This window comes from Serinus canaria, chromosome W, assembly GCF_022539315.1.
Source record: "Serinus canaria isolate serCan28SL12 chromosome W, serCan2020, whole genome shotgun sequence".
NCBI classification, from domain to species: Eukaryota; Metazoa; Chordata; class Aves; order Passeriformes; family Fringillidae; genus Serinus; species Serinus canaria.
In genome coordinates this window covers 1,550,230-1,566,344 of record NC_066342.1, presented here as the reverse complement: position 1 = coordinate 1,566,344, position 16,115 = coordinate 1,550,230, and the positions used below count along the sequence as shown (strand labels likewise).

The following is a 16,115-nucleotide window of genomic DNA, read 5'->3' as shown; positions in this document are numbered from 1 at the left end:
GCGTGCATTGATGTAAAGGCATCTCAGCTGGGCTGTCAGCAGATCACCTTTTTTATAGGAACACCTCTCCTCTGAGGTGTTTCCCTGGTGACTTCTATTGCCTCAGGAGCCCCTGGCTCATCTCTGTAAGTCTTCAGGTGTGCTTCAGTGTGGCTAGCACATCTCAGAGTCACTGGCTGAAGGCCCTCGCTACCACTCCATCCCTCTAATCTTGATGTGTTGTCCCACAGCTTCTCAAGGACAAGCCTGATATTATCCCCCTCCCCCGTCATGTCTGGTTTAAAGTTTTATATCAATGAGCGCTACTAGCTCCTGAGCAAAGACCCTCTTTCCCTTTTAAGAAAGGGGAATCCCATCTGATTCCAGCATACCTTGTGTCATGTAGGCCATCCCATTATACAAACACGTGAAATTGTGGCAGTGACACCAGCCACAGAGCCATGTATTAGACTGAGCTCATCTGTTTCTTCCAATGTCTCTGCCCACAACTGGGAGGATAGAGGAGAAAATAACCTGTGCTCCATATTCCCTTACCAGCTATCCCAAGGCCCTGAAGTCTCTTTTGATCGCCCTTGGATTACATATTGTGATTTCATCACCACCCATGTGGAAGACCAATAATGGGTCGTAGTCTGAGGGCTGTACCAGGCTAGAGAACTTTCCCAGTCATGTCTTTAACCCAGGCCCCAGGGAGGCAGCACACTTCCTTAAGAGGAGGATCCATCCAGCATATTGTACCCTCTGTTCACCTTAGAAGGCAACTGCCTACAGCTGCAACCTGTCTTTTCCTTGTGGAGGTGGTTGTTATACAGAGGGTAGGCCTTTCTGATTCTGGCAACACCTCTGGCATAGATGGACCTCTATCCTCATCATCCTTTGACTGGCCTTCTACATCTTCGTACCTATTGTACAGAGGCACCTGGGAGGGTGAGGTGGGCAAGGAGGGGATTCACCTGTTGCCCCGAGTGAGGACTTGCCTCCATTCACCCCTTTTCTTTGAACTACTGCCTTCTATCTGCCCAAAGGGAAAAATATAGGACCTCCTTGATTTTTCTTTCCAGTAGCTCTTCCTGTCGCAGGGAGGGCCAAGCCATGGTTCCATGTTTTTAAACTTGTGACTATATTGTGGTTTGTGGAGATCTGTGGTGGTTTTTTTCCTTCGTATTTTATAGGAATGCAGTCTGATATAGTCATTATGAAAAACTAGTGTGCATTGAGTTGCTTTTTGGTAACAAAAATAATTTGGAAAGGGAAAAGTAGTTTAATAGCATGAGATTAACTCCTATATTATGTCTGAAAAAAACCATTCAGGGTTGTCTTCAGGCCTGAAGTATCTGTAAACATAAATTTAATTTCTTTAATACATATATTGGTATATAATGTATCTGTAAATATTTTTTAAATCTACTTAAATAGAAGAAAAATCTTTGACTCTGCTAATGATTTTTATTATTCCAGATATATAGTTAAGGAGAAATTTGATAGGTTTTCTTTTTTGAATTTTTAGGATTCCTATTCTTATGTTCGATCTACTGCCCCAGCTGTAGCTTATGACAGCAAACAATATTATCAACAACCAACAGCAACTGCTGCGGCTGTGGCTGCTGCTGCACAGCCTCAACCTTCAGTGGCTGAGTCATACTACCAGACAGGTAGGTGGCATGAATTAACTCCTGTCATTATATACAGTCTGTATACTATTTTAATAGCTTAAAATATATCTTTGACAATTTCATATTATCCGATTTATTTATTGTTTTGACATGTAATCCCTGTCAATGTGTAGAAAAAACTTGATGCACCTAGAACTTGAACATTATTGTGACATTGCCATAAGTAACTATCTTTGAGGTTTGGATTGTTATTAATACACTCAAAACATACTTCTAGGCAAAAATTTTTGCTGAAGTAGGTTGAAAAAGTCAGTGTTGGTTTCAGATGCTAACTTGGTTAGACTTTTTTAAAAAGTTCTTTAATTATCGGTATCATAAATGCTACAAAACATAAATCCTATTTACTTTTTTTTTACTATAATTAGAAATAATAGCCAAGTTTAGATGTACTTTGGTTTAGTGTGTACTCTAGTAAAACTATTGAAGGAGAAGGTTGTTAAAAAACAAGGCAGCACAGTTAAAAATACATAAGTAAATCTGAGGCTTGCTAGTGTGAGCTTCAATGTGATTAAACCATTGTGGGAAATATGGTAGCTGAAGCATAACCATTACTGTAAAAAAACCAAACAAAACCCAACCAAAAAAAGGCTAAAACCAACCAAACTAAAACAAAACCCACTTGTTAATGTGTTTATTCCCTAGCATATCATTAACTATCACTTAATATGCTTTGCATTTCATTCAACTAAAGCATATCAATGTTTGTACACTTCTATTTTCTATCCTAATTAGCTCCAAAAGGAGGATATAGCCAAGGGGCAACTCAGTATACCCAAGCCCAGCAAACACGACAAGTGACAGCTATAAAACCTGCAACCCCAAGTCCAGCAACAACTACATTTTCTATATATCCAGTATCTTCTACTGTGCAGCCAGTAGCAGCTGCAGCTACTGTTGTTCCATCCTATACTCAAAGTGCAACATACAGTACAACAGCGGTTACTTACTCTGGTAAGAATTTTGCATATTATACTGCTGGGATCTTTGCATTTGTTACAGGAGAGGATTTAAAAACTCAGCATTTTAGCAGTTTATGTTCAATTACTTCATAGTCTATAGAGAAATATCAACCAGTTAAATCATAATAATGGTAAAATATTTTTATGCATCTCTAAAAGAGGTTTGATGCTTGTCTGTGCCTATTTTGTTACATGTGGAAATATATAAAGTGTTGGCATTACTACGTGCACAAGTATTTTGTGATTTACTGTAAAGTTTGGAGAGAAAAGATGGGGGATAGAAAAAATATGGAAATACAAATATAATCTTGGGAAATTTGGAGCATGCTGCCATCAAGCAGCAATTACAGAGACAAGGAGGAGCAGTCAAATATAAATCTTTTAAGTTTGAGTTGTCTCAACCCAAGATGGGAGGAGAAAAACTTTCCTTCAAACACTAGAAATCCAAAAAGTAGCTAAAGGTGAGAAGATGTTATTTTAATGCCAGATGGTAATCAACTGGCATATTATAGCTACCTTGAACTATTTGTTTTGGTTTGTTTTCAGTTTAAAAAGTGATTGTAAGACTTCATCAAACAGAGCTTGATTAGAGGATTAAAATAGTTGAATGAGTAGATGTATAAAGTTTATGGGAAAACTGGCTCAAAAGGTATGAAAGCCCAGTTTCCTTGATCTACTAAAGTTTGATGCTAGAAATCAAGGAGTGTCTAGACAGGGTGTGCTGCAACTCATTTGAAATAGAACAGCTAATGCTATTACATTCTATCTTTTATCTTATTTTATTTTTTTTCCCCTTAGTCTACATAATATCTGTCCTTTTCTGTTTGGAACTTGAACAGTAAATCTGGCTCTGGAAGACTGCTTATTTCAAGTGACCTTTGATAAATCTTTTATTAAAATTCTTGTTGCATCATACTCAGTTTTACCAGATGTACCAGGAAATTTCACATATTCTTTAGGGATGCTTTGATATATTTAACAGAACAGTGTGTCTGCAAAGTTTTGTCTAAAATCAAATATACTCCTGATACAAATGGTATGCTATGTATTTGTGTACTGTGAAACATCAAGAAAAATTCAGACTGCCTGACAAGATTTCAATAAATCTTTTATATCCTACTCTATTATGCAATATGCTTGGAATTAGTGTCGTATGTAATTGATACATGATGTACAGTGATGTAACATTTATTTTATTTTAATCTTTGAGGTACCTCTTATTCTGGCTATGAAGCTGCAGTATATTCAGCTGCATCATCATATTACCAGCAGCAGCAGCAGCAGAAACAGGCAGCAGCAGCAGCTGCTGCTGCTGCAACAGCTGCGTGGACAGGGACCACCTTTACTAAAAAGATACCATTCCAAAATAAGCAACTGAAACCAAAGCAACCTCCCAAACCACCCCAGATCCACTACTGTGATGTTTGCAAGATCAGCTGTGCTGGACCACAGGTACCTGTATTATGTAATATCCTGCTATATGCTTTAGTCATAATTTTTTCAGCTAAAAAAATGGCCCCTTTAAAAATATTTGTTAATTTTTAAAGACCTGATTCTATACTTATACTGAAGGAATAATTAAATGAAAATGTATGCTATGACAGAAAGAGGCCATATGAGAAGACAAAAAGATGCATCCCCTTAGCTTGGACAGAGAAGCTTCAGCTGTGCTTTGGACTCCAGAAGTATTCTAAACTTTGAATTTTATTTTCTTTTTAACATAGCAAACTTCTTAGAAAATACTTTTTTCAAAACTTTGTGAATGGTTGTCATGGTTTGACACTGGCTAGAAGCCCAGCACCCACAAAAACCATTCACTCATTCTCCTCTGCTATAGTTGAGCAGAGGAGGGGGAAAGAAAAACTAAAAGGCTCGCAGGGTGAGATAAGAATTAGGAGAAAACATTCTAAAGGCAAAACAGGCTCAAAACTTAAAAGGTATAAAGAAAAATTTATTAACAGAAATAAAAGAGGAAAATGAGAACTAAAATAAACCTTTAGAACACCTTCCCCCCCCCTTTTCCTTCCCACCGACAGCACAGGGAGACAAAACATGGGGTTTTTAGTCAGTTTGTCATTTCTAAAAATCTTTCTTCCGTTCGCTTAGGGAGAGGAGTCTCTTCTGCTGTGCCATGGGGTCCTTCCCACAGGAGACAGTTCTCTGTGAACTTCTCCAACATGCTTCTAATTTTCACGAGTAGCAGTCCTGCCCAACCTGCTGCAACATGAGTCCTTCCCACAGGCAGAGTCTTCCCACAACTGTGTGCATGGGTTGTTTAGTTCATGGGGTATAGTCTTTTAAGGATGAGCTGTTCTAGTTTGGAAGCAAGGGTCCTCTTCCTCTATTCCTGGAAGCAAGGGTCTTCTCTCTCTGTTCAAGTTTGTCACTAAATTATAGCTTTTCAGCATCCACACGTTCCAGCATATCTTTTCTCACAGGCTGTGAGTAGACTTCTACATATTCCCCATGCACTTAAAGAATTACAGGGAAAAAAACCCATTTGTTGTATTATAGTCCTCACCATGGCTTGTAGAAGAATCTCACCTCCAATGCCTGGAGCACCTCCTCCTCCCTCATTTTTCACTGACCTTAGTGTCGCCATGTTGTTCTCCTCGTGTGTCTTCACCTTTTCCTTTTCTCTGACTTGGGAGAAAATTGGTGTCCATAGGTTCATTTGTTCTCAAGTTCTATCAATTGAAAAGTTTTTATAGAGTTCCACAGCACTGAAAGGTTGAGCCTGTCTAGGCTTTGCATTGGAGAATTGCTTGCTATTCCTCTCACTGTTGGTCACGTGGTCCCCGCTGGCACTGCATGAGCCGCTCCAGCCGCCGGTTCCAGTCAGCGTCTCTCCTCATGCAGGGCGCCGAAAAGGAAAAACTGCTGCTGCTGCTTCTGCCCTCCTGTTCACAGCATGGCTGGGCTAAAAGTGGCTAAGCAAGTAAAGTTCATTGCGAGCCATGCTGAGATGGCAGCGGCCGCTTGGCGCCACCCCAGCTGCACCGATTCCGGCCATGCGGCCGCTCCCGGCACCAGGATGGCGGCAGCTGCCCTTGGCCGCATGAGTGCTCTGGGCACTGGCCACATGGCCATGTGGTCTCAGCCTCGTGGCTGCTTGCAGTGCTGGGACAGTGCCCCAGGGGCATGGCCTCAGTGGCCACGCCAAAAAGAGTCCCGGCCATGCTAGGAAGGGGCCAAGCGGCCCCCTCACCACCCCTCTGAGGGGAGGAAGAAAGAGAGCTTGCACATGTTTTTTTGTTCTTAAATATGTCATCACAGAGGCGTTACTAACTTCTCTAATTGGGATAGCCAATATGTCCATCATCAGAGTCTTCAGGGATTTGCTCTGCTGGGCATCAAAGTTTTGAGGAGCTTCTCTCTCAGAAGCAGCCTCTGTGGGTTCCTCTGCCCCCACTGAAAGCCATATTGTGTTAAACAAACACAATGGTAATCCTGAAAATGTATTCATTTTATTCCAGCATCCCAGTTTATTTTCAAAGGGGATGCAAGTGCATAAAAAGGAGATATAGATTAATGAAATGATTGTGTGTGTGTTTGGCAAAACAGTTTTTACTCTTTAGGTAAATTTGTCATTATTTTCCACCCTGTCTGCTCCATAGATTGCCAGTGTTAGTATAGGAACAAATAGCAACTTCTGTGTTTTATTTTCAACATAGCTTTATTTATGCGCTACCTTTTTTTGAATTTGCTTTTGTAGTTATGTGGATACATTTAATAACTGTGGTCTTGCAGTTTGAGGAAAATTCAAAATCAAGAATAATTCAATGCAGTGTAGGAAAATGCAACTGAGACAGTTTTCTGATCTTATCAGGCTTTCAATGGTAATATATGTTGACCAGTACTTGACTGAGGAAGTGAGAAGGTAGAGGAGTAAAGACCATCTTGTATTACCTAAGAGTGGAATCCTGGTGGTGAAGAAAATATCTTGGTTTTGGAAGTGGCCTGCTTATGCTTTAAAACATGTCATAGGGAAGCAATGTTCAGTGTAGGAAGTATTTTTCATACAAAGTATGTGTTTTATGCTATGCTCTATATTACATGTATACACATGAATGATGAACAAACAGTTCAAAACCAGCTGTGTGTATTTCTTATTTAAACAGACTTATAAAGAACACTTAGAAGGCCAGAAACACAAAAAGAAAGAAGTGGCATTAAAAGCTTCCCAGAACAACAATAACAACAGTACTTCTGCTCGTGGAACTCAGAATCAGTTGCGCTGTGAGCTTTGTGATGTGTCTTGTACAGGAGCAGATGCTTACGCTGCCCATATCCGTGGAGCCAAACATCAGAAAGTAAGAACTTTCTCTCATCTATATTATACAAGTCAGTCATATATTTCTTCCCATAACTTTTCTCATCTTAGGAGAAAATACGCAGAAAGAATATAATTAGAATTTTGTTTTAAGACAGTTCTGCTTTTTGTTTCAAAATTATCTTTAAGCTCACTATTAGAAGGGTCTTGTTGGGAGAAAGGGGGAAAACATATTGCCACAGCATCAAGGAGAAGAGGATGTATTGGGGAAGGTATGTAAATTGTAGGAAGAAGGTGTAGAGCAAGATGGGGAAAAGTGTCAATGAGGACATGCAGTAGCATGCTTGTGCCCCCTAACACTTTTCAAGACTTCTCTTGACATTCTTATTTGGCACTATGAAGTGCTCTGTGCTTTGAAATACTGTAAACTGAGTCAGTGCCAAGGAGTGAGATTATTATGTATCACTTTTTGGTATTTCTTGCAAAAAAAAAAAAAAAAAAAAGGCACATGGAAACAAGGAACAATGTCCTGTAGTAGATTTTATGAGTATGTTTAAAGAGTTTTGGTAAGCATGCTTTCCCTATTGTCTGTGTGCAGTTAGGTGAACATTTTAGAATAAAGACTGCGAGCTGCACTGTGAACCCCTGTGATCTGTGTTCTAAATTTGGTCATACGACAGTAAATGGAATGGTGCAGTGTAGAATGAGTGTTTGGATATTACAGTATTGGGGTACACAAAACAGAGAGTACTTTGGACCTTATTAACATAGGAGATTTGCTAAATAAAATGCCTTGGCACGAGCAAACAGAACTTTGAGAATTAAATCAAGATTGCAAGAAGATTAAATCAGACGGATTTACTGGAAAAAGAAAATTACATCAAATTCTGCAAGCAAGAGATGTTGTAAAATGCATAAGTTTATTTAAGTGATTTTTAACCCAATAATTGTAGTAAAACATTACTAGCCTTCCTAAAATGCTATATAAGCATTTGTATCCCACAATAAAATCAGATTCTTTGATCATCTCAAAGTCTTCCCTGTCTCTCTTCATCAGCCATATTACAGATTTTCCTCAAAGCTGTGGAATTATTAATGTAAGTAACAAAGTAATAATATTTAGCTTTTACAGACCTTTGTATCTCAGAACACTGTTCAAAATGGCATCAGTAATATCATTCCTATTCAAGTAAATAAATCTCATAGCAAATTAAAAATAATTTTCCAAATATTATTTTTTGTTAGTAGAAGAAGAAAAATTATAATTTACATAGATTTGCCTAGTGTTTGTTCTTTCATTAATGAAGTTGAGTCATTAAATTTTTGGGTTGTGCCCAATAACTCCATAGGTATATGGAGTACGATAATATATTATCTTTGTATATTTGGATGTCCTTTTCTCTTCCTCATAGATAATTGCTAACTAATACTAAGTTAGGTTGTCATCAGTGTAAAAATGAAATCTCAAAGGACTCTTTCTTTGGTACACTGAAGAATCTTGTGCATTCTAGTGGGAAAAAAGTAATCTGGAAGAGTTTCTTTAACTTAAATTTGTAATATTACGTGACATTAATATGTCTGTATTCTGATGAGGAACATGCTTAAAATAAGAATAAAAAGCTAAGAAGTGTATGTATACACTTGTGTGCATATCATAGAATTATTTAGGGTGTAGAAGCCCTCTAAGATCATTGACTCCAACTGTTAAACTAACACTGCCAAGTCTACCACTAAACCATGTCCCTAAGCACCACATCTACATGTCTTTCATGACTTTTAAATCCCTCCAGGGATGGTGACTCAGCCACTTCCTTGGGTAGCCTCTTCCAATGCTTGACAACCCTTTCAGTGAAGAAATTTTTCCTAATTTCCAATCTAAACCTCCCCCGGCACAACTTGAGGTCATTTTCTCCTGTCCTAGCTCTTGCTACATGGGAGAAGAGACCAACACCCACCTGGCTATAGCTTCCTTTCAGGTAGTTGTAGAGAGTGATAAGGTCTCACCTGAGCCTCCTTTTCTTCAGGCTAAACAGCCCCAGCTCCCTCAGCCACTCCTCATAGGACTTGTGCTCTAGACCTTTTACCAGCTTTGTTGCCCTTATTTGGATGCACTCTAACACCTCAACATCTGTCTGGTTTTGAGGGGCCCAAAACTGAACACAGGATTCAAGGTGTGTCCTCACCAGTGCCGAGTACAAAGGGACAGTCACTTCCCTAGTCCTGCTGACTGCACTATTTCTGTTACAGGCCAGGATGTCATTGGCTATCTTGATCACCTGGCCACACGCTGGCTCATGTTCAGCTGGCTCTTGGCCAACACTCCTTGGTCCTATTGCACCAGACATCTTTCCACCTGCTCTTCCCCAAGCCTGTAGCGCTGCAGGGGGTTGTTGTGACCCAAGTGCAGGACCTGGTACTTCACCTTGCTGAACCTGATTGTGTACATGTATTTGCATTAAAGACATAGCTAGCAGATTTGCATTTTTTTTACTGCTACTTTCAAACCCAGTCTCCAGTTTTCATTCTGCATGTTTTGTTCTTATGGACTACATGTATTGCTTTTTCAGGTGATGGTTAGCTGTCACGAAAAAGAAGTATTATTCTATCTCAAGTGTGTTGTAAAAAGGCCTCTGCTTAATACTTCTAAGAATAAGGACATACCTCTTAACTTTCAAGGAGATAAAGAGCTGTGAAATATGCCTTTTGCATCCTCCTTAACTCTTTCTGCGCATGTGCTTTAACAAAAAGAAAAGAAAGCCTTTGTCCAAGGAATATCTTCCATTTTGCTAGGTAACCTGGAAAGTCAGTATAAATATTCTTAAAATGTAGTGATGAAAAGAGACAGTGTTGAATCTGAATTAAATAACTTATTTACAAATAGTCTTTGGAATTAAAATAACTAAAATAGTTCAACGTACTACAATTTTCGGAGGGAGAATAAAAAGCAACCAGGCAACAAAACAGTTGCATTGGAAACATTTTGCCCAAACTGTTTTGTGAGTTTTACTGGCTTGTGAGTTTATTGAATTTCTATTCTCATCTACACAGCTTTTGGAATAAATGCCTGAATTTCTAGGGGAAATAAGCAACCTGAGATAAATATTAACTATTTCCTCCTTACAGATGATAAGAACTTTTGCATGTCCCTTTCTTTTCCTCCTGAGATTGCTTTTAGTAAAGAGGCAATAACTTTGAAATAAAATAAAAATATCAATATTACTGGTGATACTGATGTTTCTGTTAAACCTTCAATAACCTATAACAGGTTCAATTTTTTATAGCTACCCCAGGGAGATAATATTATTAATTTCTTGTTATTTTTATAGGTAGTAAAGTTGCACACAAAACTTGGCAAACCTATTCCATCAACTGAACCAAATGTGGTTACCCAAGCTGCAACTTCAACATCCACATCTGCTTCTAAACCAACTGCTTCTGCTTCAAATATAGCAACTAGCAGCAGTACTGTGAACTCCTCTGTTGCATCCTCTACAGTGAAAATTCTTACTCCCACGGCAAATGCACCACTTAACACTGTGTCCAACAACAAAACATCTTCAACTGCTGCTAATATAGCTGTAAAGAAAATATCTCCACCAAAAATAAACTTTGTTGGCAAGTACAGAAGTCAGTCTATTTTAAACCTAACCTATTCTATATTTTTAAAAATATTTTAGTGCAACAAGTACAAATATATTTAATTAACTTCTGCATGAGTAATTCTGTTGTGTTTATGAGAATTATTACTAATGGGGAAAATAAGAATGTGTATCAAAATTTTGCTTCACAGTTTATACTATTTTCTGCCCTTTTGTCTTCACCTGACCTCTCCTGGAGGCTTCTCCCACCTTCAGAAAAAGCCTCCCACCTTTGGTTTCTTATGTAGTAGCTGCTGGAGTATTGCAGATTATAGTCCAGTTGCTTCTAATTTCAGTTCACAGCCTGGCCTGTTAAGACAGCCTGCAGTAGGTTGGCAGTTGGTACCTGGGAAACTGAAACATTATTGTAACACTGGAAATTTAACAGTGGAAACTTTTGAAATAAGCATGACAGACATTTAGAGACAGAAAGCAGTTGTTCAACAGTAAGCTAACTTGCTCTCAAAGGAAAGACCTATGCAGTTGCAACACTGAAAGTATGCTTTGTTAGTATCTCAAAACCTTTTAATGTTTGTATTTTCTTGGATCTATTTGCAAAAAGAAAACTAATCTGATGACAAAAAAATTTATAATTTATTTGCTGAGTTGTTCCCATTCAGTCCTATCTCTTGAAAAAGCATGAAAATGACAATTACAACTATATAAAGCAAAAGATTTCTTGCTAAAATAAAAAACTAGGTGTTTAAATAAGTTTTTGTTTAGTTTTTTAAAAAAAACTTTAATAGTATTTAAAAATGTTTAGTTTAACTAAAATTCAGACTGATAATGCTTTGACCAGAACATTGATACTTGCAAATAAACTCTTCAGTTTGCACATCATGTATAATTCTCATGTTATGAAAGTTAGAGATTTAACTTTTTGATTTGTAGGTGGTAATAAACTTCAGACAACAGGAAGTAAACTGGAAGAAATGAAATCAGCTGAAAGTGTTAAAGCAACAACTGCTGCTACAGTACAAACACAGGAAGTAAAACCAGACACAGCAGCTGAACCAGTGACGCCTACAACTCTTGCTGCCTTGCAAAGTGATGTCCAGCCAGTGGGCCATGACTATGTGGAGGAGGTATTGATATGAAAACATGGATTATTTTTTAACTATTATATGGAGAGAGGTTCTAGTCCCTTCATCATCTTTGTGGCCTTTCATTGGACTCTCTCTAGTATGTCCATGTCTCTCTTGCAGTGGGGAGCCCAGAACTGGACACGAGACTCCAGGTGTGACCTCACCAGTGCTGAGTTAGAGAGGAACGATTAGCTCTCTCAACCTGCTAGCAATACTTTGTTGAATGCAGCCTGGGATGACATTTGCTGCCTTTGCAGCAAGGGTACATTGTAGACTCAAGTTTAACTTAGTGTTCATCAGGACCCCCAGGGCCTTTTCTGTCAATCTGCTTTCCAGTTGGGTGGCCCCCAGCATATATTGGCACATGAGGCTGTTCCTGCCCAGATGCAGGACTTTGTACTTCTCCCTGTTGAACTTAACAAGGTTCCTGTCAGCCCGTTTCTCCAGCCTGTTGAGATCTCTGGATGGCAGCTCAACCCTCTGGCATATCAGCCACTGCGTTCAGTTTCGTGTCATCAGCAAACTTGTTGAGGGTGCACTCAGCCCAATCACCAGATCAATAATGAATATGTTAAACAGAATTGGACCCAACATTGAGCCCTGGGATACACTGCTAGCTACTGGCCTTCAACTAAATTTCATTCTACTGATCACCATCCTCTGGGCTTTGCCATTCAGCCAGCTTTTGATCCACCTCACTGTATGTTTATCCAGCCCTTACATCAACAGTTAGTCTATGAGGATATTATGGTGAGACTGTGTCAAAGGCCTTACTGAAGTCCAGGTAGACAACATCAACTGCTCTCCCCTCATCTACCAGGCCAGTCACTTCATCGCAGAAGTTTATCAAGTTGATCAAGCATGACTTTCCCTCGGTGAAGCCATGCTGATTACTGATGATGATTTTCTTGTCCTTAATGTGCCTGGAACTGGTGTCCAGAATTAGGTGCTCCATCATCTTCCCAGGGACTGAGGTGAGGCTAACTGGCCTGTAATTCCCTGGTTCCTTCTTGAAGATAAGAGTGACAAGGCACTGAACCTGCAAAGGCTTGTACATATGTTTACATTTTTGTACTGTGCATGTTTCTTTTGACCTTAGTGGGGCATTCTTCATGTTGGTGGAATGAGATATGTGGATGAAATATGATGCAAATTTTTCATAGTTTGCAATTATTCAACTCATTATGTTCAGGCTCAAGTTTAAAGCTGTCGAAGAACATTGTTCCTTACCAAACACCATGGTGCGTCTGTAAGAATTGAAAGTTCTATTTTACCTTTTTTTCAGTTCCTGTGTGAAGTTTTAAGCATGTTTTGAGATGGGTAGACATTATCCAGTGTCACTGAATTAAATTAATTTTTAAATCAGCTTTTGTTAAAAAAAAAAAAAGTAAATGTGTTTTATAACTTTTATTTTCCAGGTAAGAAATGATGAAGGAAAGGTGATCCGCTTTCACTGTAAACTTTGTGAATGCAGTTTTAATGATCCTAATGCCAAAGAGATGCACTTAAAAGGGAGGCGGCACAGACTTCAGTATAAGGTTGGTAAAAATGCTAATACTTTTATCTGGAAGTCTACCAGATGTCAGCTGACTGATATTTAAAGACTAGTCAGAAGTAGGTGCTCTGACTAAACAGCATATAAAAAAAGCTAGAGAAATATATTTCTGAGAGAGTATAGTCTTTAAAGTTGTAATGCAGACTGAAACTGCATTTTGGTTTGGGTGTTGCTTTAAACATTCTGAACATTGCTTTCAGGCATTTTTTTCCAACATTAAAATATTGTACAATGTGTGCAATCAATAGTAGGTGCTTTGTTGATTACCGTAAATTTCAAAGGGTCAATGTTTTTGGCAGGATAAACCACATAAACCCCTTATGGAGACATTTGGGAAACAAGTATTTGCAGATGTTTTAGTTATGAATGGAGAGACACCTATAGTGACACATGGTGTGCATTTTCATTATTATAAGATTATATAAGAAGAATTTACTGTGGTCACAGGAGATACAATGGGCCTGCATAATCATGAAAGGGATGAAAGAAGAGGAAACAATTGCCAGAAAAATGTATTTAGTGGCTTATGATTATGCTCCAGTATGAGGGATGCTTCAGGAACAGGGCATCAGGAAGCGCACTGTAGTTAAGATGAAATGTTTCCTGCTACAGAATGAACAGCAAATTACTTAGTATTTCATGTAGCATTTTAATTTTAGACAGTTTTGTTCTCACACAGCTGAAAAAGGAATTCATGCTATATGTAGAACATTGCTGTTTCTTTCCTTTAAAATACCAGACACAGATTTTTCTTCAGCTGTTTGTTCAGTGCAGTTCTAAAACTGCATTTTACTCCCCTTGATTTTATCATTGACCAGTAGTGTGTGCTAAACATGTCAGAAGAACTCCATAACCTTGAGATGATAAGAGGCAAACAAACATTTCATTTGTTATTTTTCTGAACTAGAAAAAAGTAAACCCAGATTTACAAGTAGAAGTAAAGCCCAGTATTCGAGCAAGAAAAATTCAAGAAGAGAAGATGAGGAAACAGATGCAGAAAGAAGAATACTGGAGAAGGCGAGAAGAAGAAGAACGCTGGAGGATGGAAATGAGGTAATGCATTCTGTTTTATCAGCAAATGAGACAAAGTTGCAGTCAGATTATCTAAACCTAACACTTCTTCTGTAATTACTTATTTTAAATACTTGTTTTGGGAGCTCTATACTGTCTTGTTTTAAATTAAGTTGTCATTATCCCTCAGGGTTTTTTTTTGTTGTTGTTGTTTTGTTTTGGGTTTTTTGTTCAATCTCTCTGAGGAATGTAGACTCACTAGAATTATTTGCTATGAATTCAGACCTGCTTTCAAAATAACCATTCATTTTAGGTACCCTCTGGAGTTCATTGGTATTTGTTCTTGATTACTAGAAATGAGTTAGTGAGAACATCCAAGAATTTATTTAGAATGGTTGGAAGTATCAACTGCTATATAAAGAGGACATTTTGATGTACTTCAGGCGATATGAAGAGGACATGTACTGGAGGAGAATGGAGGAAGAGCAGCATCACTGGGATGACCATCGCAGAATACCGGATGGAGGATATCCTCATGGTCCTCCAGGATCTCTAGGCCTGCTGGGAGTTAGACCAGGAATGCCTCCTCAGCCCCAAGGACCAGCCGTGAGTTTCTTAGCTTGAGGGGAATAAAAGAAAGAAGAAAATGCTTGCCAAGAGGCACAGTTAAGAACTATAAATTATTCAGTGCTACTTCAGTTGTCTCCAGCGTTAATAATAAAACATATAGAAAAGTGAAGAAAAAATTATGTACTAATGAAACTCTGTACTTGGACCGCTTTCAAAATAAGCCCACTTATATGACAAAAGGATGCCTTGAAGACAAATATTGTTTCTTCTGAAATATAGGTCACTCTGGATTTGTGTACTACTTCTTATTTAATTGCATTATACTTTTATTTAAATAATTGTGGACAAATGTATGGATAAAAAGTGGTTGGATCATCAGTCCCAGAGGATAATGGTTTAGTGGGGGGCCATACTCTTCCTGGAGGTCAGTAAACAAGTGCAGTGCTACATGTGTTTATCCTGGGATTTGTCTCATTAGCACCTCATCAGTGATCTGAAGGGTGATGGAGTGAGTGCATGCTCATCAGGTTTGCAGCTCACATTAAACTGAATTGGTTCAAGTAGGGAGAACAGTCGATACCTTTGAGGGTAGAGCTGCTATCCAGCATGACCTAGGCAGACTGGAAGAATGGACCAACAGGAACTTTATAGAATTCTGCAAGGAGAAATGCCTAATGCTACACTTGGGAGGGCATAACCACTTGCACTGAAGGGCTGGGTAGCAGCCCTGCTGAAAGGCATCTGGGGTTCTTGGCAGATGGTAAGCCGAATGTGAACCAACCATGTGCCCTGGCAGCAAGCAAGGCTAATATCATCCTTGGTGATATTAACAGGAGCATAACCAGTAGATAAAAGGAAGTGATCCACTTTCATGGGACCCAAACTGCAATACTGCATTCAGTTTTTGACTTTCCAGTACAAGACAGATTCTGATAAACTACAGCATGTGTGGCTACTGAGATCAGGGGTCTGGAGTGTGCCCTGTGAAGAGAGACTTGAGGGATCTGGGTCTGTTCAGGCTGGAGAAGAGAGCTTCAGTGGGATGTAATAGCCTTCTAATACCTGTGCATTATAAAGACAATGGAGCCAGGCTCTTTACAGTGAGAGGGTGAGATATACCAGCTTAAGCTGAGACAAAAAAGGTACAAACTGAATACAGGATTTTTTTTCTTTTTTTCTCCACACAGATGTTGTGAAGCTCCATCTTTGGTGGTTTTCAAGAACCAACTAGATGAAGCTCTGAGCAACATGATATAGTCTTATAGCTGACCGTGGTTTCCACAGGAGGCTGGACTAGAGGACCTCCTGAGGTCCCTTTCTATTTGAATTTTTCTGTGATTCTATGAAAGCA

At 38.9% G+C, this 16,115-nt stretch overlaps 3 protein-coding genes across 6 annotated transcripts in view; 2 read left to right on the top strand and 1 right to left on the bottom strand.

Annotated features, from left to right (window-relative positions):
* Positions 1–16,115, bottom strand: part of LOC127060951 (5E5 antigen-like) — an 808,761-nt gene that overhangs the window by 371,874 nt on the left and 420,772 nt on the right. The window lies entirely within an intron of this gene.
* The window catches only part of LOC127060952 (uncharacterized), a 677,448-nt gene that overhangs the window by 264,978 nt on the left and 396,355 nt on the right, over positions 1–16,115 (top strand). The window lies entirely within an intron of this gene.
* LOC103824833 (zinc finger RNA-binding protein-like) overlaps positions 1–16,115 on the top strand; it is a 64,332-nt gene that overhangs the window by 30,078 nt on the left and 18,139 nt on the right. For 3 of the 4 annotated variants that reach the window (XR_007780315.1, XM_050986338.1, XM_050986340.1), the window contains 9 exons: positions 1,508–1,652; positions 2,406–2,624; positions 3,843–4,084; positions 6,754–6,945; positions 10,232–10,532; positions 11,435–11,628; positions 13,047–13,166; positions 14,091–14,236; positions 14,638–14,800. Coding sequence is in view for 3 of the 4 variants with exons in the window: in XM_050986338.1 (XP_050842295.1) it covers positions 1,508–1,652; positions 2,406–2,624; positions 3,843–4,084; positions 6,754–6,945; positions 10,232–10,532; positions 11,435–11,628; positions 13,047–13,166; positions 14,091–14,236; positions 14,638–14,800 (1,722 nt within the window). In the remaining variant the exon portion in view is untranslated. The remainder of the gene's footprint in view (positions 1–1,507; positions 1,653–2,405; positions 2,625–3,842; positions 4,085–6,753; positions 6,946–10,231; positions 10,533–11,434; positions 11,629–13,046; positions 13,167–14,090; positions 14,237–14,637; positions 14,801–16,115) is intronic. The other variant, XM_050986339.1, reaches the window with a different exon arrangement.